Raw genomic sequence first — 22,649 nt, forward strand, 5'->3', positions numbered from 1 at the left:
ACTATCCAGCACTTACCCTACTCATGCACTTTCCTGGAGTTAGATTATTAAGTGGCACCTCTACACTATCCAGCACTTACCCTACTCATGCACTTTCCTGGAGTTAGATTATTAAATGGCACCTCTACAGTATCCAGCACTTACTCTACTGATGCACTTTCCTGGAGTTGGAATAGTAATTGGAACCCCTACACTATCCAGCACTTACCATACTGAAGCACTTTCCTGGAGTTAGAATAGTAATTGGCATCCCTACACTATCCAGCACTTACCCTACTCATGCACTTTCCTGGAGTTAGATTATTAAGGGGCACCCCTACACTATCCAGCACTTACCCTACTCATGCACTTTCCTGGAGTTAGATTATTAAATGGCACCTCTACAGTATCCAGCACTTACTCTACTGAAGCACTTTCCTGGAGTTAGATTATTAAGTGGCACCCCTACACTATCCAGCACTTACCCTACTCATGCACTTTCCTGGAGTTAGATTATTAAGTGGCACCCCTACACTATCCAGCACTTACCCTACTCATGCACTTTCCTGGAGTTAGATTATTAAGTGGCACCTTTATAGTATCCAGCACTTACTCTACTGATGCACTTTCCTGGAGTTGGAATAGTAATTGGAAACCCTACACTATCCAGCACTTACCATACTGATGCACTTTCATGGAGTTGGAATAGTAATTGGAACCCCTACACTATCCAGCACTTACCCTACTGATGCACTTATATGGAGTTACAATAGTAAGTGGCACTTCTACACTATTCAGCATTTACCAAAATCTAGCACTTTTTCTCTGTTTAATTAAAAATGGATATATCTATTTTTTGGTTATAATTATGTGATTTACAGGTGACTTTTCTGATAAATTACCTTGGTTTTTTGCTGTTTGCTTCTTGTTGCTCTTCCTGGTTTTCTACTTTTTGTTCCTTTTACTTCTTGGTTGAGTGGTTTATGTAGTTTTGATGTTCTAGGTGAATTCTGAAATATAAATTTGAGATTGTATCAAATGTTTTAAACATGTTTCATGTAATTTATTACTTTTTAAATTTAATGTACTTGCTTGTAGTTAGAATAGTAAGTGGCATTCCTACACTATCCAGCACTTGCCCTACTGATGCACTTTACTGGAGTTAGAATAGTAATTGGAACCCCTACACTATCCAGCACTTACCCTACTCATGCACTTTCCTGGAGTTAGATTATTAAGTGGCACCCCTACACTATCCAGCACTTACCCTACTCATGCACTTTCCTGGAGTTAGTTTATTAAGTGGCACCCCTACACTATCCAGCACTTACCCTACTGATGCACTTTCTTGGAGTTAGAATAGTAATTGGCATCCCTACACTATCCAGCACTTACCATACTGAAGCACTTTCCTGGAGTTAGAATAGTAATTGGCATCCCTACACTATCCAGCACTTACCCTACTCATGCACTTTCCTGGAGTTAGATTATTAAGTGGCACCCCTACACTAGCCAGCACTTACCCTACTGATGCACTTTCATGGAGTTGGAATAGTAAGTGGAACCCCTACACTATCCAGCACTTACCATACTGATGCACTTTCCTGGAGTTGGAATAGTAATTGGCATCCCTACACTATCCAGCACTTACCATACTGATGCACTTTCCTGGAGTTAGAATAGTTATTGGCACCCCTACACTATCCAGCACTTACCCTACTCATGCACTTTTCTGGAGTTACATTATTAAGTGGTACCTCTACAGTATCCAGCACTTACTCTACTGATGCACTTTCCTGGAGTTGGAATAGTAAGTGGAAACCCTACACTTTCCAGCACTTACCATACTGATGCACTTTCCTGGAGTTGGAATAGTAATTGGAACCCCTACACTATCAAGCACTTACCCTACTAATGCACTTTCATGGAGTTAGAATAGTAAGTGGCACTTCTACACTATTCTGCACTTACCAGAATCTGGCACTTTTTCTCTGTTTAATTAAAAATGTATATGTCTATTTTTTGGTTATAATTATGTGATTTACAGATGACTTTTATGATAAATTACCTTGAGTTTTTGCTGATTGCTTCTTGCTGCTTTTCCTGGTCTTCTACTTTTTGTTCCTTTTACTTTTTGGTTGATTGGTTTGTGTGGTTTGGATGTTCTAGGTGAATTCTAAAATATAAATTCGAGATTGTATCAAATGTTTTAAACATGTTTCATGTAATTTATTACTTTTTAAATTTAATGTACTTGCTTGTAGTTAGAATAGTAAGTGGCATTCCTACACTATCCAGCACTTGCCCTACTGATGCACTTTACTGGAGTTAGAATAGTAATTGGAACCCCTACACTATCCAGCACTTACCATACTGATGCACTTTTCTGGAGTTGGACTAGTAATTGCAACCCCTACACTATCCTGCACTTACCCTACTCGTGCACTTTCCTGGAGTTAGATTATTAAGTGGCACCCCTACACTATCCAGCACTTACCCTACTGATGCATTTTCTTGGAGTTGGAATAGTAATTGGAACCCCTACACTATCCAGCACTTACCATACTGATGCACTTTCTTGGAGTTAGAATAGTAATTGGCATCCCTACACTATCCAGCACTTACCCTACTCATGCACTTTCCTGGAGTTAGATTATTAAGTGGCACCTCTACACTATCCAGCACTTACCTTACTCATGCACTTTCCTGGAGTTAGATTATTAAATGGCACCTCTACAGTATCCAGCACTTACTCTACTGATGCACTTTCCTGGAGTTGGAATAGTAATTGGAACCCCTACACTATCCAGCACTTACCATACTGAAGCACTTTCCTGGAGTTAGATTATTAAGTGGCACCCCTACACTATCCAGCACTTACCCTACTCATGCACTTTCCTGGAGTTAGATTATTAAGTGGCACCCCTACACTATCCAGCACTTACCCTACTCATGCACTTTCCTGGAGTTAGATTATTAAGTGGCACCTTTATAGTATCCAGCATTTACTCTACTGATGCACTTTCCTGGAGTTGGAATAGTAATTGGAAACCCTACACTATCCAGCACTTACCATACTGATGCACTTTCATGGAGTTGGAATAGTAATTGGAACCCCTACACTATCCAGCACTTACCCTACTGATGCACTTATATGGAGTTACAATAGTAAGTGGCACTTCTACACTATTCAGCACTTACCAAAATCTAGCACTTTTTCTCTGTTTAATTAAAAATGGATATATCTATTTTTTGGTTATAATTATGTGATTTACAGGTGACTTTTCTGATAAATTACCTTGGTTTTTTGCTGTTTGCTTCTTGTTGCTCTTCCTGGTTTTCTACTTTTTGTTCCTTTTACTTCTTGGTTGAGTGGTTTATGTAGTTTTGATGTTCTAGGTGAATTCTGAAATATAAATTTGAGATTGTATCAAATGTTTTAAACATGTTTCATGTAATTTATTACTTTTTAAATTTAATGCACTTGCTTGTAGTTAGAATAGTAAGTGGCATTCCTACACTATCCAGCACTTGCCCTACTGATGCACTTTACTGGAGTTAGAATAGTAATTGGAACCCCTACACTATCCAGCACTTACCCTACTCATGCACTTTCCTGGAGTTAGATTATTAAGTGGCACCCCTACACTATCCAGCACTTACCCTACTCATGCACTTTCCTGGAGTTAGTTTATTAAGTGGCACCCCTACACTATCCAGCACTTACCCTACTGATGCACTTTCTTGGAGTTAGAATAGTAATTGGCATCTCTACACTATCCAGCACTTACCATACTGAAGCACTTTCCTGGAGTTAGAATAGTAATTGGCATCCCTACACTATCCAGCACTTACCCTACTCATGCACTTTCCTGGAGTTAGATTATTAAGTGGCACCCCTACACTAGCCAGCACTTACCCTACTGATGCACTTTCATGGAGTTGGAATAGTAAGTGGAACCCCTACACTATCCAGCACTTACCATACTGATGCACCGTCCTGGAGTTGGAATAGTAATTGGCATCCCTACACTATCCAGCACTTACCATACTGATGCACTTTCCTGGAGTTAGAATAGTTATTGGCACCCCTACACTATCCAGCACTTACCCTACTCATGCACTTTTCTGGAGTTACATTATTAAGTGGTACCTCTACAGTATCCAGCACTTACTCTACTGATGCACTTTCCTGGAGTTGGAATAGTAAGTGGAAACCCTACACTTTCCAGCACTTACCATACTGATGCACTTTCCTGGAGTTGGAATAGTAATTGGAACCCCTACACTATCAAGCACTTACCCCACTAATGCACTTTCATGGAGTTAGAATAGTAAGTGGCACTTCTACACTATTCTGCACTTACCAGAATCTGGCACTTTTTCTCTGTTTAATTAAAAATGTATATGTCTATTTTTTGGTTATAATTATGTGATTTACAGATGACTTTTATGATAAATTACCTTGAGTTTTTGCTGATTGCTTCTTGCTGTTTTTCCTGGTCTTCTACTTTTTGTTCCTTTTACTTTTTGGTTGATTGGTTTGTGTGGTTTGGATGTTCTAGGTGAATTCTAAAATATAAATTCGAGATTGTATCAAATGTTTTAAACATGTTTCATGTAATTTATTACTTTTTAAATTTAATGTACTTGCTTGTAGTTAGAATAGTAAGTGGCATTCCTACACTATCCAGCACTTGCCCTACTGATGCACTTTACTGGAGTTAGAATAGTAATTGGAACCCCTACACTATCCAGCACTTACCATACTGATGCACTTTTCTGGAGTTGGACTAGTAATTGCAACCCCTACACTATCCTGCACTTACCCTACTCGTGCACTTTCCTGGAGTTAGATTATTAAGTGGCACCCCTACACTATCCAGCACTTACCCTACTGATGCATTTTCTTGGAGTTGGAATAGTAATTGGAACCCCTACACTATCCAGCACTTACCATACTGATGCACTTTCTTGGAGTTAGAATAGTAATTGGCATCCCTACACTATCCAGCACTTACCCTACTCATGCACTTTCCTGGAGTTAGATTATTAAGTGGCACCCCTACACTATCCAGCACTTACCCTACTCATGCACTTTCCTGGAGTTAGATTATTAAGTGGCACCTCTACACTATCCAGCACTTACCTTACTCATGCACTTTCCTGGAGTTAGATTATTAAATGGCACCCCTACACTATCCAGCACTTACCCTACTCATGCACTTTTATGGAGTTACAATAGTAAGTGGCACTTCTACACTATTCAGCACTTACCAAAATCTAGCACTTTTTCTCTGTTTAATTAAAAATGGATATATCTATTTTTTGGTTATAATTATGTGATTTACAGGTGACTTTTCTGATAAATTACCTTGGTTTTTTGCTGTTTGCTTCTTGTTGCTCTTCCTGGTTTTCTACTTTTTGTTCCTTTTACTTCTTGGTTGAGTGGTGTATGTAGTTTGGATGTTCTAGGTGAATTCTGAAATACAAATTGGAGATTGTATCAAATGTTTTAAACATGTTTCATGTAATTTGATTAATTTTTAAATTTAATGCACTTTCTTGGAGTTAGAATAGTAAGTGGAATTCCTACACTATCCAGCACTTGCCCTTATGATGCACTTTACTGGAGTTAGAATAGTAACTAACACCCCTACACTATCCAACACTTACTCTACTGATGCACTTTCCTGGAGTTGCAATAATAACTGAAACCCCTACACTATCCAGCACTTACCCTACTGATGCACTTTCCTGGATTTGGAATAGTTATTGACACCCCTACACTATCCAGCACTTACTCTACTGTTGCACTTTCCTGGAGTTGGAATAGTAAGTGGAAAGTCTACACTATCCAGCACTTACCATACGGATGCACTTTCCTGGAGTTACAATAGTAAGTGGCACCTCTACACTATCCAGGACTTACACTACTAATGCACTTTCTTGAAGTTGTAATATTAATAGGCACTCCTACACTATCAAGCACTTATCCCACATATGCACTTTCTTGGAGTTAGAATAGTAAGTGGTACTGCTACACTATTCATCATTTATTAAATACATATATTTAATAGGAGTTACTATAGTAAGTGACCCACCTACACTATCTCATACTTAGCCTTGTAATGCACTTTTATAGAGTTACAATAGATTAATTACTCTATCATGGTCTTACCTTAGTAATAATTGAAATAAATTGGATGTTTCTTTGTTGGTATTGCATGTTGAGGTATATTCTCAGTTTGACTCTTTTTTGGAGGGTCTCAAAAGATAATTTTCAGTTCCTAAAATGAATGTTGCATTTGTTTACTTATAAATCAGAACTATTTCAAAGACACTGAGAAGTTCATAATCGGTTTTGCTTCCTGAAATAAATTCGTATATCTAATAATATTGAATAATTTACCTTTAAAAATTATTTGATTTTTTGTAGAAACTGCAAACGATGTTTTTCGTAAACCTAGTTGGTTTATCTATGTGAGGAAAATAAAATTATAGTAAAGAATTATTTTTTAGTAAGGTTTGTGAAATATTTACTCTCGTTTTTAGTTAAATTGTTGAAAAAAATACCTTAATATCAGTCGCTTTGACATATGTTCATTACTTGAGAACAAGCTTTTAATGAAAAGAAGCTTATGTATGAGTGTCACTTCTTTGGAGAACTGTTAGAAAAAAAAAAATTAACTTTGCTTAAAAACACGTTATCTGAATTTTTGCAAATAATTAGTGCCACATGAGATTCTATTGTCGTTTGTATAAAAATTACATTTATATTTTCATTGGTATATTGAGAGATTTTTGTTAATAAAAACTGGTATTTTATAAAATAATGGCTAATATGGTAATATTAATCGTGTTCTTAAAATTAAAATGTTTAAATTAAGGTGATTAAATGTTCTAGATAAACATTCATTTATTGTATAATAAGTACTTACATGAACATTCGTGAATAAACGCTATAAAGTTGGCTACTGCTGCTATGTAGTTCAAGAGGTCAGAGAGTCACCAGTTCACGTCTGCTTACTCTGGGAGTTGATAGTCAACTGAATGTAAAATGGTGTCTTGCTTCTATTTATATGTTTTACTCAATAGCATCATTAATTTTTTTATTTACACCGTTACACTTCTAATTTTATACTAAGTCTTATAATGTGGAAACGTTAAATTTAAAATGTTTGTTTATTAAGTGTTCTTTTCAGAATTTCATTCCGTTCTTGGCATCCATTTTGAGAGTTGTGTTTATCTTTAAGGTTATGGAAATAGATGATGGAAAAAATAACTCATTAAAATGGCGGATTTATACAAATAATATATTTGCGTTGATATGTAATCTTTATTTGTCATTTTCATAATTAACTTTCTATGTTTCAAGGACCGTTTTAAAACAAAGGTAGTATTTTGTTCAGTAAAATTGGCGAATATTTTTAAATGCGAGGACTAATTTTGTTACTTGAGTATTAATTTTGTTACTCGAGTATTACTGTGTTAAGAAAGCCAAATTCATGACTATTTACGTGCAGTTTATCTCTACATTTTAAAACACTTCCCCACCCAAAACCCCTAATTTCCCTGCATCCCGTGACAGATTTAATGCGTTGTTACTCGAGTATTAATTTTTAAATAATCGGTATTTTCTGATTATTTCCGTGCAGTTTATCTCTACATTTTAAAACACTTCCCCACCCAAAACCCCTAATTTCCCTGCATCCCGTGACAGATTTTATATATCAAAAAAAAAATGTTATGCGTTGTAAAAGTATGCGTTGTAACAGTATTCGTTGTAATAGTACTTTTCTATTAATTTATATATATTGCGTTGTAATAGTAGTCGTTGTAAAATATTGCGTTGTAGTATACAACGCGTTGTAAAAAATGCGTTGTAAAAGCATGCGTTGTAATAGTATGCGTTGTAACGTCGTACATCCGGGAAAAATAAGTGCAGGTACTCATTAAATTGAGCTAGGGGCGTGGCTAGTGGGCAGGGTTAGAGACGGAGTTAGACATGATACAAAAACACTTCTGTTGAGTATTCATGTTGTCCTTGCATTGTCCTAGATAGTTGTCTCAAACTTTCCACATGTGCAGATTAACAACTAAAACCCTGAATGAGCCAAGCCATCAACAGTACTTTTAGCACCTTCAGGCAAATAATCAATGTGTTCTAGGACGAGAGAGACTCTGACAAATACACTGGTTGCCCAACAGAACAAAACACGTGAGAAATGTATCAGTCCAAACAAAATGTATTATCTTGTTATACAAAATGTAGGTGAAACACCAAATGTTCATGTTTTCTTGTTTTGTAATACTGCAGCTTCTTGGTATCATAATATTTCTAATGTTCATACTTGGTTGCATTTGGTGCAATCCCTAAATATTCAAGGGTGCACACAGCTGGCCCTCGGGCACCCGTCCAGTGCCCACCTTATTAATCTGCCCCTGAGTACCGGTACTCTCCTTAAGAGTTGAGAAGTGCCGGTACTCGGCTCGGTAAATCTAAAAAGTGCCGGTACTCAGTACCGGTGGGTACCGGCCCATTTAAAGCTCTGGCCCCGTTAGTGAGTTAGAAACCTAAAAAGTGCCTGATGCTTGCAAATTGGGGCAGTTTTGAACTTGCAAAGACACCCTGTATATGTGTTTTACAAGGTGTGGGAGGATCCAAGCATTTGAGCATACTGTAGAAGCTTGTTTTAGTATTAGTGAAATCAACAGTAAAAAAGCAGCCCACCATACCAGAAAGGACAGTCGTCCACAAACATCCCCCAAAAAAAGGCCCACGCACTGAACTGACAGACCAGCCCGTCTGGCACAGTCTGGCCGACCCTGGGTGTCACTTACTCAGTAGAAGCTGTCCATCACAAACTGATGTTTGTGACTGGCGTTTGCAATTCACATTACTATATTACTATATTGCGTTTTTGTTTTGCCCCATTAAAGCCTGGCACTTTCAACTGCTGAATAAAGTCTGAAGCACCGGACCTGAGGCTACTAAATGACTCGACGTCCTCGGACACCTGATGTGAAATACTCCAGCTTTTCCCTCCATCAAACCATTGTAATTTGTAAATGTAGTCCAACTGGTTCATTGATATGAACAAGGACTACAACTCCCAGAATGCAATGGTTTGATCTAAGTATGCCTTTCAACCGACGGTATCTCCAAGCAGAGTGAAGTTAGGTATTTGTGGTGGGTGACACCCCCTTCAAGCCTGTGACAGTATAGGGCCCTCATACACCTTTGGTGGCTCAGCCCTTCGTGTAAGAGGGTCTGGGTACTGGTTCTGTTTATTCCGCTTTGTGTGTCTGCATTTCATACACAGCAACACTTTAGATGTGCAGGAAGCACCACCACTTGTCTGTTCCAGTGAGCCAAGAATGGAAATTCCACCTATAGCGCCTAGCCCATTGGTTCTTAACCTTTTGGCCTGGCGCTTCCAGTGAATCACTACTGGAAGGTGGAGGCACCGCACCTGAGCTAATTCTTTGACTTGATCCCCAAAACAACACACAAAGAAACAGAAACAAGTATATATCAAATAAAAAGTTATGAAATGTTTTATTTAATGTACAAACACAAAACATGCAGAAACCGGAATTTTATTGTGCTAAAGCAATGGTTTTGACTTTTTGAAATATTCAAGCAGAAATCGTAATTTTAATGGTATGGTTAAAACTTTCCAAACTGTAATTTTATGTCTAAAGGTTGAACTGATATACTAGACTCCAGGCCACAATGGCTCGGGCCGCTCCTCACAAACTGGCTGGTTATCCAATACGCAGAACCAGGTCAGTCTGGGGGCTACCAGTATCTGTATCAAAAAGAGAGGGAGGGACCAAGGAGCTTATAAAGGTCCAGTGTCCGTGCTCCGAAAATCAATATTTAAACAACAAAGAGGACAAAGTTCCTATGCCAGGGTGCAAAAAGTCACCCATGCATCGTGGTGCAAAAAGTCAGCAATACTTAAAAAATTGGAAGAAAAAGAAAGGAAAAAGAGAAAGGGGGATTCCTAGGTATAAAAGACCCAAGATTATGAGAGGGAAAGACATTGTGTTTCCTCTGTTGCCCTCACACACCCCGAAGAGTGTCATGCTTCATCATCGGGCGTTTGCTCCTCGTAGGGCCAGCGCTGCAATTCCCTACGGGTCCCCCGAAGGGTCACTTTATCGGAGATCTTTTAGAGGAATGCCGGATGATGCATGCGGGTGTGCGGGTAATGAGTCAAGAGGAGGGTAAAGAAAAATCGTGCCAGTGTGATAGATTGAAATTAAAACAAGGGTAAACATGCAGCGATATGTTTAAAAGTATACCCTTGGCAGTCAATACTGCTAAAAATTATTGACCCAAGAGGCCTATTATGCCTAGGTGTCAATTGCCAAGGTCAACATGTTTCGCGCTTCCGTTGCCCATAGGTCGTTAGCGCTTCGTCAGGACCATAAAGAATATGTAAAGTGTACGTGATTTAGTGAGTATAAAAATTACCCTCTTATCTCAATCAGGGTGGAGTAGAGCCTGTGTACCCTTATCATGGTCACAGCTAATAGGTGGAGGCCACTCCTGAATGAAGCCTAGGAAATTGAAAAAGAACAAAACAAAGTAATAAGACAGCATCGATGGCAACTTGATGCCGCAAAATGTACCACATGTGTGTACATCAATTACACTTAAGCAATAAAGTAGAAAGGCACACAGGACAGGTTGATCGTAACTGGTCAAAAAGAGGGGGGGGGGCTTTGTTTATTGTGGTTTTGGCCCCTACCCTACATAGCATCAATATTGAAAAAAGGCGGGGAGGAGTTTAAGTGGTCCTCAACCTAGTAAAGTTTAAAATATATGTTCCATACAACAAAGCAATCTGTCCTGGTTTGTTTACTTAAAACGAGCGTACAAACTGTAAAATTATAAGTGCTCAAAGAATATGCTCACCAAGCACTGCGTGTAGTAAGCCAATCATCTGAAGTGCTGGGCCGAGTGCTCACAGTGCAGTATCCACAACAGTCTGTGGGCAAACACCACTGTGCAGATTAGAACCGCGCCGGGGCCTATACTATAATTTTGCTTTGATTTAATCCCGGGCCGGCCCGGCCCAGTCGCAATCCCCGCCCAGTGCCACCACTGCCCAAGAGCATTCATTGCCGACAACTGCAAAGAAAAACTCACCTCGGCAGACAGGTGGGCTACTAGAAGAAATAATTAAATTATGGGCTGTCTCAGTCGTCTGGGATGCAGGAAGTCACGCGCATTTTCAAGTGCGCGAGGCCCAATGCGCATGGCCCACCCTAGGGGAGAATTAAAGAGTGGCTTGCAGACACGGCCGGAGCCTGCGCGCTGTGTACAGTGCCACTGGCACATCCTCCTGATTATCGAATCTACCGGGCAAAGTCTGGGTCAGCACCAGGTAATGGACGGGGTGCACCAGAGCAAATGCAGTTGTGTTTTTTACCCCTGCAGCGCAGAGGTGAGACACGGACAGAGAGGAGTAGTAGTGTGCCTGACTACTGTGACTCTGACTCGCGGCAGGACCGAAAATTGGCCCCAGTCACGAAACCGGCCCCCTGTGAGCAAACCGGCCCCCACCCCATCCAGCCTACCGGGGGATTGCCCGGTGCCCGGACTTACCAGTCCGGGCCTGGTTGGCACGAATTAAGTAAGCTTCTGCTAAATCACACTCAGGTAGAACAGTGGCTTTTTCTAACATACCAGTGGCTCAGTTGTTGGTAGCAGGATGGACAGAATACATCTCTTCAGAAGTATTAAATAAAAATATGATTAAAACAAAGTTAGAACATAACTATAATCGAGATGACACTGGGAAAATTTCAAAGTGCAAGATATATTACCTATAAACCTTGCACAATTAAATACGGAAATCAACATTAAATTGATGCTTTGGAAATAACGTATTGAAAGCAATAATAGGGTAAATTACAACAGCAAAAATGTGTACAATGATTTGAAAGGTTAGGTACCACTTTTCAGTTTGTAATAGCTCTACCAGTAACATCCTATCTAATGAGCCCTCATCATCTTGGTTACCAGGGGGATGTTTACTTTATCTGACAGATATAATTTCTGGAGGAGTTTGGTTTCAGATTAATATGGGAATGAGAATGGTGTAACTCCCCTTTTTTAGTAGCCAGATATTTGCTCTACTCTCATGTTGGTTTAGGGCAAACTGTGGTAAGAACTCACACATGGGGCCCTATTTATGAAATGTAATGCATCGCTGCGTGAAAACAGCGATGCGTCACTTTTCACTGCGCTCTCCCTGCGAGATGATTGATGCGTCATATTTATAATATGACGCATCATGTCGCAAGGAGTTACAGCTACGTCAGTATTTCTGACGTATCTGTAAGCGCAAAAGTCACGCATTGCTGGGGTGTGTCACAAAAGTGACGCAACTCCAGCAATGCGTCCTTTCACATGGGGAAACCCCATGTGAAAGGGCTTGCGTCAGTCTTACGCCTGCTGTGAGGCAGGCGCAAGATTTTGACGCAACAGCGTCCTAAAAGTGACACAGTGAAATCTCATAGATTTCACTGCGTCACTATTACGTGGCTGTTTGCGGGGGAATGCCCCCTCTGCATACATTATACCGGATGCAGGTATAATGTAGCGCAGGGGTTTACAAAGTGACGCATCTGCTTAGATGCGTCACTTTGTAAATAGTGCGCATCAGGAGGCAAGTTTTACGCCGCCGATGCATCACAAAAAGTGACGCATCGGAAGCGCAAAACTCACGCACTGCCTCATAAATGAGGCCCATGGTATCCTACTTTGAAAGTTCTTCAGTTGGTAACTGACAGGCAGCTTTTGCTTAGTGAAATTAGGCTTTTCCAAACCTTTGTTTTTGTTCTCTCTACCAGTACACCTAATGATGAGAACAGAATAAGATGCCACTGCATAAGGATGGCTTTAGAAGTCCATATGAGTAACAATTACTCAACTAATAATGGTTAACCGGAAATGGGCGTGCCTTGTCTACACATATTTTCGGATGTACAGGTAACATCCCTGGGTCAATATCATACAAGATACGTGTAACCTAAAGAAGATTAAAGAAGTAAATTTTTTTTAACACCTACTAAAAAAGTTAAAAGATTAAGACCTCGTGAAAATATAGCATTTTTGGCTACAGAGAAATACAAAAGCGAGAAGACAGTATTTTGGCAAAAATGTCATTAAACTTTTGCTAAACATTGTCATGGACATTAAATAAGGGTTTAAGGTAGCAAATGCAAATCAGAATCCTTTTTCCATCCTAGCATGTCGTATGTAACCTTAAGGATGATAATTGATATTTACTTTTCAACACATTGAGCACATCTTATAGTACTTAAAGGGTAGATCAAATGATTAAGAAAGTTGTGTTTATTTGTTATTTTTTTTGTAAATAATTTTAAGTATTAGTTTCCACCGAGATTTCAATAAACAATTTACTTTAGTGTTCTTTTTAATGCCAGGCTCGGTCCCTCTTTTGCTACTATATTTGATCATATTTGTCTTTTGAAGTATTCCATGGGTAATATTCAAACATAGCATCAGAGAATAAACACAATTAACTTTATTCACAAACATTTTTGATCACCTAATTTTAATTCAGATGAGCAAAAAAATCTGAAATGCAAGGGCAAAGATCCTATTCTAGAAAATCCGTATATGAGGATACAACCTAGAACTGCAGAAAATGTAGTTGGTGGAGGGGCAGCAAAGTGTCAAGTCAATGCAAAATGCTTAGAAAACACACAGCAAACAGTGGCCTGTCCATACGGGCAGAGGAGCCAGCCCCCCACCTTTTTCCAGGCAAGAAGAGGGTCTGTCATGCTGAACATACGCTCTTTTGGTTCAGGTCAGGCAGTCAGCAGCTAGGCATGCGTTAAATGCACTGGCTCCTGGCGGCCTGAACTGAACTTTGCCAGCCTAGGATTTCACAGCCCTGTGGGCTTGACCTCCTCAGCCTGGCAAAAGTATCTCAAGGTCCTTCAGCTCATGAGGAAGGAAACCAATTGCCTCAGACATGGGCACTTATGATTTAATCCCTGGAATGCCCAGGAAAGAGTGTCAATCAGTGACACCTCGTCACGGAGTGGGGTGGGGTCAGCAGTCTCACTAACCCCATCGCACTCTGTGACAAGATTTGGACTGCTGCCTTCCGAAGGCAGCAGTCCTAACCATCCCGGCCCTCCGATGCTTGAGACTGCTGCCTTCCCTCATTGGCTTACCTAAGATTAGCCAATGAGGGAAGGCAGCAGTCCCAATCCTTCTGGGACCTCCGAGGCTTCTCTGACGGTGAGCAGCTGTTAAGGCAAGTTTAATGTGGTTTCTTTAGGGAATGTGTGCGGATGTATGAATATATGTGTATTTGTTAGTGAGTGTTGTTTGTAGGTGTGTAGGTGTGTGAAAATGAATGGGGGTAAGTAAGGTGCATGTGTGTGTGAAATTACTGGCCACCGCTGCACACAGTCTCATAACAATGTGGGTATTCAAGAACATTCTGTATGGTATTTTGAGACCTAAAAACACATGTAATGTTACTCAAGAAAAAGGCAGGAGAATGTGTGTCTCTAACAAAGGGAAGATAGGACATCCTCAAATGTCATGGGCTGTGAGGGAGCAGGTTTCTCCTTAGCTAAAAGGTTGTCCCTCTGCAGAGAAATACATATTTATGTACACAGATCATCTAGTGACTGTTAATCCGGGCAATTTTTAGACGTTGTTTTAAATATATATAATGGACCAATCAGACAAATATTGAAATGTATTTATTTGTTTTGCATACACTTTGCTATAATATAGCATATAGCATGGGCAAAAGTTGATAGTAATACAGTTACAGCACCAGAATAGGAAAACAGTTGCAAAATGGTTTGAATGGAAATAGATTTAGTTTACTTTTTTTCTTCCTTTCCATTTCACTTTAATATTCACACTTAGGGGCCGATTAGGATGGAGGATTTTCCGCCTCCTCTGGGCCGGGGGAAGCCACCTCCGGCCCGGAGGAGGCGGAAAATCCTCTGCGGAGTCACCAAAGACCCACCGCCGCATTACGATGGCTGGTGGGTCTTGGTTTCTGTCCGCTGCTTTTCCGCCGCGGTCGGATTACAACAGCGGCGGAAAAGCTCTCATTTGGCTGGCAGTGTCTATCAGACACCGCCAGCCAAATTAGGAAGCATTTGTAAACATGCTTTTCCGCGGCGGTTTTTCCGCCGTAGAAAAGCATGTGTACTTTTGATTTTGGGGGCCCATTGTGGGCCCCCAGGGTGTAGGCGGGTGGGGGGTGCACATGGGGGGTACCTATGGTACCCCCCAGTATTTACATGCACAAAGCGGCAGGCACCGCGCGGTGCCTGCCGCTTTGTGCATGTAAATGTTAAACATGCACTTTTAACATTGCGGCGGGTGCTGCTTGAAGCAGCACCCGCCGCAATGTTACATATCCAGGATGTGACCGCCAGGGTGGCGGTCACATCCTAATTTGCACGGAGGGACCGCCGCAGCCCATGCGGACGGTCCCTCCACCTCTGGGATGGCGGACGGACGCAAGTCCGTCCGCCATCCTAATCGGCCCCTAAGTCTTACCTTTTTTGGTTGCCCCAATAATAGCTTTCAAGTGCTATTTCTTTATCACTGTGTTTATTTGACAGTATTTAATTGATTATAAGCAAAAGCAACATGCAAGGTATTTTGAGTTGTCATCTAATTACTGTTACATGTAATCATTATAAATGGATTGTAGTTTCTTTATGTTAAAATGAAAGGGCCTGAGCCATAAATGTAAATTTACACTTTTGTGTAGGTTTACATTTGTTTTGAAATTTACAAAACAGCATTTTATTAGTAAGTTTATCAAGAGCGGGGACTCCGCAGTTTGTCGGACAACTCCGCACATAAAAACATAGGCATGTAGTATGCTCATAGACATACCATTAAAATGCAAATAATTCAAAACAAATATTAACCTACACAAAAGTATAAGTTCACCTTTGTGAATCAGGCCCTTAATGTTTTATTCACATGCATTGTAGTCAGTTATTATGTTCATTGCACAGATAAATAAGGTGTATGCTTCTATAGAGTTTAATATATTCTGTTTTGTGCATCTCTGATCTAGCACATCCTATTGCTTTTGTTGCAGGAACATGGCATTCCAACAGCCTTAGGGTACGCAGTGGCTCCGCATCATTCCGGTGTCTATCCTGTGCACATACAGCTGTACGAGGCCTGGAAAAAGATCTGGGGCATCAAAGTCACAAGCACTGAAGAATACCCACACCTGAAGCCTGCCCGCTACCGACGCGGTTTCATCCACAATGGGATCATGGTATATTGCATTTGACTTTTCATCATATCCAAAGAGTGTACTATTGCCTAACAGTTGAAAATACATGTAAGACTGTTTATCCAGCTATGCTTAAAAAATAGGGTGTTGAGTTTTTGTACACTTGTGGCAGCCTCGACTGGCAGTTATTAATGACCATTGTTTCTGCCACATCCCAGCACAGGTCAATTATTTTTCCTGGCTCTGGGTTGCTATGAAGAGTGTCTTGAACTAATTCAATTTGAAAAAAAAAAGGTGAAAAACACACCTTTTCCACAATGACATATGCTGGTCTGTTCAAAATTATATAATTCCAAAGCTCTACTAGTAGAATCAATGGGGTAACCCTGTGTCCCTCAGAACCTGGGCATGTATATAGCAAACTACAAACGGTTCTGTCGGGTAAAACAGTAACTTTAAACCTCTGCAGTATTGATCATGCAATATTCAGTCTAATACATTTTCTATAGACTTCAGGTTGCAACACGCAAAATGATTTTTGATATAAAGATAGTTTTTTTTACTATTTGAATCATATAGACCTGTCAAATTCAAAAATCATCAAATGACATCGGTCAAATGACGATAAAGTGAGTAAAGTGAAACAAGGTGACATAAGTGCCTATGTGGAATTATACACATGTGGTACGAGGCATACAAATATATACACAGTATGCAAAACAGCTGAAATTAAGGCTGTCCTTTACTATTTTTAAAGCATGGTCTCTGGCGACCACTAAGTACATTTTTAATTCTTGTGGCCGGGGCACCTGGTGGACATAGACTGAAATGAACATTGATGTTTCGACCCTGGAGTGTGCACAATTGGGTAAGCATCACAACGGTTCTTCCTCAGGACAAGCAGACAACAGAGAAGGACAGCCAATTCCAATTACAGCTAACCACTCCCACGATGGGATGAGCGTTAAGGGGTAGATACGAATTCAAGTCATGCAACAATGTACATGAAGTCTCCAATTATAAGATTTGGCAGGGAGAACAGGAGCGTAGTACATAGACGTACCACACACTGTTGTGCGAAGGCAAACCACCTGACAGCTGGACTTTGTAAATTCTCTCTAGACGGCCACACACAAAGGGAGCTTAGGAGTGACTGAGTGGCCAGCCACATCCTGATGGGTCATCCTGGGCAGGATGGGAGGGTGGAGCTGACATTACTCCTGAATAGGCTGTGTACTGTCCCCACACAAGGGGTTGCATATCCCCTTGGAGTGAGTCTGGAGCCGGAGCTGGAAAGGAGAACCTCTGTTCCCTTCAAAGGCCTTCCTTAAAGTCACCCCCACTTCAAAGGGACAACTGGGTATAAGTACTGGGTCTCTGACCCCCACCAAATCAGTACACTACTGGACCTGTGAAGAACTCAGCTAGGAGGAAGGACTGCTGTGCTGCTATAAGGACTTCCACTCTGCTGGACTGCTGCTCTTGAAGGGCTGCTTTTTTTGCTGTGCTGCCCTCCTGCTTGCTACTTTCTGCCCTGACTGAAGAAGGGCTGGAACTATCGCACTTGAACCCAGGTTACCTCCAAGGGAAAGCTGGCATGTCCCCTGTTCTAAGTCTCAGGATCTTCAAAGACTTCTCATCAATCTGCAACAGCACCTGGACTTTGCTTCTGTAACCAATCTCTGTGCTGTGGATTTGTCCCCACCTCCTGGAAGCAAGCACTCATCACCCCGCTGCTGAAAAAACCCTCCTTGAACCCCGAGTGTCTATCCAACTTTCGACCTATATCGCTTCTACCCTTTCCAGCGAAAGTGCTGGAACGCTGGGTTAGCTCCTGTCTATCGACACATCTTGAGCAGAGTCACATTCTGGACGACTTCCAATTCGGATTTCGATCAGCCCATGGCACCGAAACGGCTGTGCTTACAGCCATGGAAGAACTTCGAATGCGTGCAGACAGGGGCCACGCAGTGGCCTTGATCCTATTGGACCTGTCTGCCGCATTCGATACGGTTAACCATGTGACTCTGCTAAAGAGGCTCAGAGAGGCAGGGGTCGACGGCACCGCCCTGCTCTGGTTCCATTCATACCTGAGAGATAGGAAACAGGCTGTGTCCCTCCCTCCCTTTCAATCCGCTTTTTCCCCAGTACCTCACGGTGTACCCCAGGGCTCGTCCATTAGCCCAAACCTTTTTAACGTTTATCTAAAACCACTGGTCACCTTAATTAAATCCCACAGACTGAAAACTGTAAACTACGCGGACGACACCCAGATCATCCTCTCATGGGAGGGGGAAGATTCAATCCCCATGGAATCATTCCATGACTGCTTAAGAGACACAGCCGGCTGGCTGCACTTGAATTCCCTGCAATTCAATTCCTTCAAGACCGAGGTCCTGTTCTGTTCTGGGAGCCGGATTCCTCGCATATTTCCTGTGGAATTCTGGCCCCCGGAAAACCCAGAAAAACCACAGCAGGTTACCAGTGTCCGCAATCTGGGTGTTATGCTAAACAACAACCTCAGCATGGAAACGCAGGTAACCAAAATAGTTTCTACCTGCTCGGCCCTTCTGCGTTCGTTACGCAAAATCATGCCACTACTCCCCGCCCAGGCCCGAGCACTGATAGTCAGGTGCACTATCCTTAGTCGCCTTGACTATTGTAATGCTCTTCTGCTCGAGTCCCCAGCTGTTCTACTCGACAGACTCCAAAGAGTCCAATCGGCTGCAGCCAAACTGGCCCTTGGTTGGACTAGGAGATCCTCGGCCACAGCAGCCTTAGCCGAGCTACACTGGCTCCCTTTGAAGCAACGAATAGCTTTTAAAGCACTCTGCCTGGTCTTTAAGGCACTACACGGAACGGGCCCCAGATCCTTACAAAAAATGTTTTCCTGGTATACCCCCACCAGAGCTCTACGATCCACCACAGCCCGCCTTGTGACGGTACCCAGATTTAACAAGGTAAGGACCGGGGTAAGATCCTTCAGAGTGGCCGCCGCCAAGCTCTGGAACAGTTTGCCGGTCGACATTCGCCAAATTCCACAGCTCCTGCCATTCAGGAAGCGAATCAAAACTTGGCTCTTCCCCTAATCATGTCACGTCCAACCCCCTAAACAACCTTCCATCTCTTCCACTTCAGGAGTAAGCTCTCAGCGCCAGGATACCTGCCAGGTGACAGTTGCGCTCTACAAGTGTTTTAAATAAATAATTGCTGCCAGCCTTGCCCTGCCAAGTGGTGCCAATCAAGTCCTCAGCCCTTGGAAGTTAGTATAAAGTGCTGCTACTTCCAGAATTCACCTATCAATAACATTGTGTTGATCAGATCTGGTACATCTCCCTTGACTCTGATGCATCGCCGCTGCTGTACGGACTACGGACATCGCACAGTGCATCGTCTCCAGGTTCCGTAGCAACTCCGACTTTGCACAGCTCGGCTCGGACGCATCATCTTCAATCCTTTGCTTCAACATTTCCTTTTGCTTCCCTCAGCTCTGCTCCATTGATGACACATTTAAGGTACTTTTTAGTGGGCCAAGGTTTGTCCCTGTATCTTACCCACGCCACATCTTGGTCAGTCTCAAATTTTGGATTTACCCAGGTCTAGCGTGGACAGATAGCCCCGGTTGGTGTTTTAAGCTTTTAAGCACTACAATTGTATTTATTCTCTGAAAATTGATAACTCTGGTTATACTAATGTTTTTTTGTTGTTTTGGTCATGTTCTGTTCATAAAAATATAAGCAATTTTTCTAAACTGATGTGGAGTCTTTCTATTGTGTTTTCCCTTTGTTACTGTTTGAAATGTTTCACAAATACTTTACACAGTGCCTCTTAAGCTAAGCCTGCCAGCTCTCTGCCAAGCTACCAAAGGGTGAGAACACGTTAATTTATGGTGTGTATATGATATGCCTTGACCAGTTGTGGCTCCTGGTGGGAGTGCTGCAGGGCAGTGGGGCGGGGGAAGGGTGGGGTGGGGGTAGTCAACCACAGAATACGGCCGAACGGAGGTAAGTACATAAATAAATAAATAAAATGAATTACATTGCACATGCTGAAATGCCAAATGACGATCCTTAACTGAGATCTGGCGACCCCTGACCTGCCTCAAGCCTCCAGCCGACGCATGCAGCCTCAAAGCTGAAGGTCCCCTCAACCGCGACCAGCATGCGCAAGGTAAATTGTTTTATTTATTTACTTACCTTACCCCATTCTGCCATATGTCGGAGTCCACTACTCCCCACCCAGCCCCTCCCCTGCCCCGCCCCGCCCACCGCCCAGCAGCACTCTCTCAGCGAGCCGCCACTGCCCTTGTTTCCTGGTAAGACCTTGTCTTTCAAATCCCGAAGACAATTAGTAAATGTAATACAAGTTCCTCCATTTAGTGCATGTTTAATAACAACCGTAGTGTTACAGGAAAATAGAAAATACAGAGGCAATACAATAATTTTAGCTCCACAAAAATATATCCGGCAACCTGGTGGCATTTCAATCGGAAGACAAGAGCAATATGTTGTCACTTTCTGAAAACATCTGAGAATAATGCTGGCAGGAAAGCCTAATCACACCTAGCCCCTTCTTGCCATTGGATCCCCAACTATGAAATGGGCCACAAGATACCTAAGATAAACCAAAAGTGGTGCAACCTGCAGCGAACAATAGGAGTGGTTCGAGTGGGTATGTAGGCCTTATTGGCATGAACACAGAGTGATGTGATCAAGGTGACACCTGGATTCCCTGTTTTCGTGCTCACATTGGGTTGCCTTTACCACACACTTCCGTTTCCCACAACATCATTAAACTAGGTGACTTTCCGCTAGTTGCCCTTCCCCATAGGAAACATACAGTGAATTGGGCTGCAGGGTTTTCACAGCACAATCCTAGTCTCACATTTCACCTATAACACAACCAAAACCGGATGAATTGTACAATCAGGACATAGATACAGGACTGTTTTGTTCGAAGACCCAGCCACCAGTGTGGTGGCCCTATATGGTTACTCAGCATACCTGACCCACTAGCAGCTCTACTCGGAATGTGAAGTGATATGTTCCATGGGGTCCAAGTTACTAAAAAATTAATTTCAGCCAATTGGTGTATTTAACTTTTCAGTTAGGCCATTATACTTTGGCACAGAAATTGCCCCAGCAGTGTGGATGTTAAAGGCCATATGTATGCTGAAGTGTATAGCTACACACCATCCACAAAAATAATATATGATTGTTAGGTATACCTAAGTGCTTGGGCTAGGCTGCAGTCTCAAAGCACTGCAGTGACACCAGGTGAGGAAAAGTGGCTTTGCCATGTAGTGAAACCTACTTTTATATATTAATAAGTCACTCTGAAAGTGTACTGCTTTGAGATTTGGAAGTGACATGTTGTAGCCATCCCTTACAAATACCAAATCAGTATGCTATGTATCATGTTTTGCGATCAAATCCAGTTACAAAACATTGATATTTTACAGACACCTCAAAGGAGGTGGTAACCCATTCACAAAAGTGAAGGGGTCCTTTGGAGACCCCTCTCCCTTTGTGAATGCAAAAACAGGGGATGTATGTTGTTTCAACGCATGCTTTTACCACGCATGCCTTTACAACGCGGGGATTACAACGCAAGTTGTTACAACGACTTGCGTTGGGGGGCGCTGGATAGTGGAATAGTTTAATTTTCTATCCCAACTCCAGTCCCCATGGATAGTAGGGAAGGTGTTGGATAGAAAATTTAACTAATTCCTATCCAACAGCGCCCTCCAGCGAAAGTCGTTGTAACGACTTTCTTTGTTATTCCTGCGTTGTAATGGTAGTGCGGGGTAAAAGTTTAGTTGTAAACGATGTTCCCCAAAACAGGTTGTTTAAGAGAAGGCAACAGTCTACGGGATAACTGCTTCCTCTTAAACGAACAAAAAAATAAACTTTTCTTTTTTGACACAGTCCTGTCTCCCGTCGCCGCTGGTCGGATTTGAGATTCGACGGAACCCATTCTGGGTTGCTTTACCATCACGCTTAGGATCCCCTGCCCTTTACTGCCTGTCGCAGTCACCTAGCAGGAAAGACGGCGGAGCTACGCCCGTCTGATACTCACGCTTGCTCGAACTCCACCTATCTGCCGTGGACAGACCGGGTTTCACTACATTGCGCTACTGCTACGCTAGAAGCGACCAAATTACCTAGGAACCATTATTTATCCTTTGGCCTTCGGGAATTTTTATTATACAACCACTACTTCTATCGGAGAGAACTCCCGAGAATTGTTCAGATTTTATACTTGTTCCCCTCCCAGTATACTGCCACTAGCCCTGACGAAGGTGTGGCCTCATTGGCCTGTCACCGAAACGCGCGTCGGCGTGTATTTCCAGGAATACGGCATACTGTCCTATATCCATCTGGA

General features: G+C 42.0%; 1 protein-coding gene across 1 annotated transcript in view; it reads left to right on the forward strand.

The window, feature by feature from the left end:
• Nucleotides 1–22,649, forward strand: part of LOC144819964 (bifunctional heparan sulfate N-deacetylase/N-sulfotransferase 4) — a 994,778-nt gene that overhangs the window by 409,643 nt on the left and 562,486 nt on the right. Inside the window, exon 4 of the mRNA XM_078677645.1 lies at nt 16,122–16,307. Within this exon, the coding sequence (XP_078533771.1) occupies nt 16,122–16,307 (186 nt within the window). The remainder of the gene's footprint in view (nt 1–16,121; nt 16,308–22,649) is intronic.

This window comes from Lissotriton helveticus, chromosome 2_1 (genome assembly GCF_964261635.1).
Source record: "Lissotriton helveticus chromosome 2_1, aLisHel1.1, whole genome shotgun sequence".
NCBI classification, from domain to species: domain Eukaryota; kingdom Metazoa; phylum Chordata; class Amphibia; order Caudata; family Salamandridae; genus Lissotriton; species Lissotriton helveticus.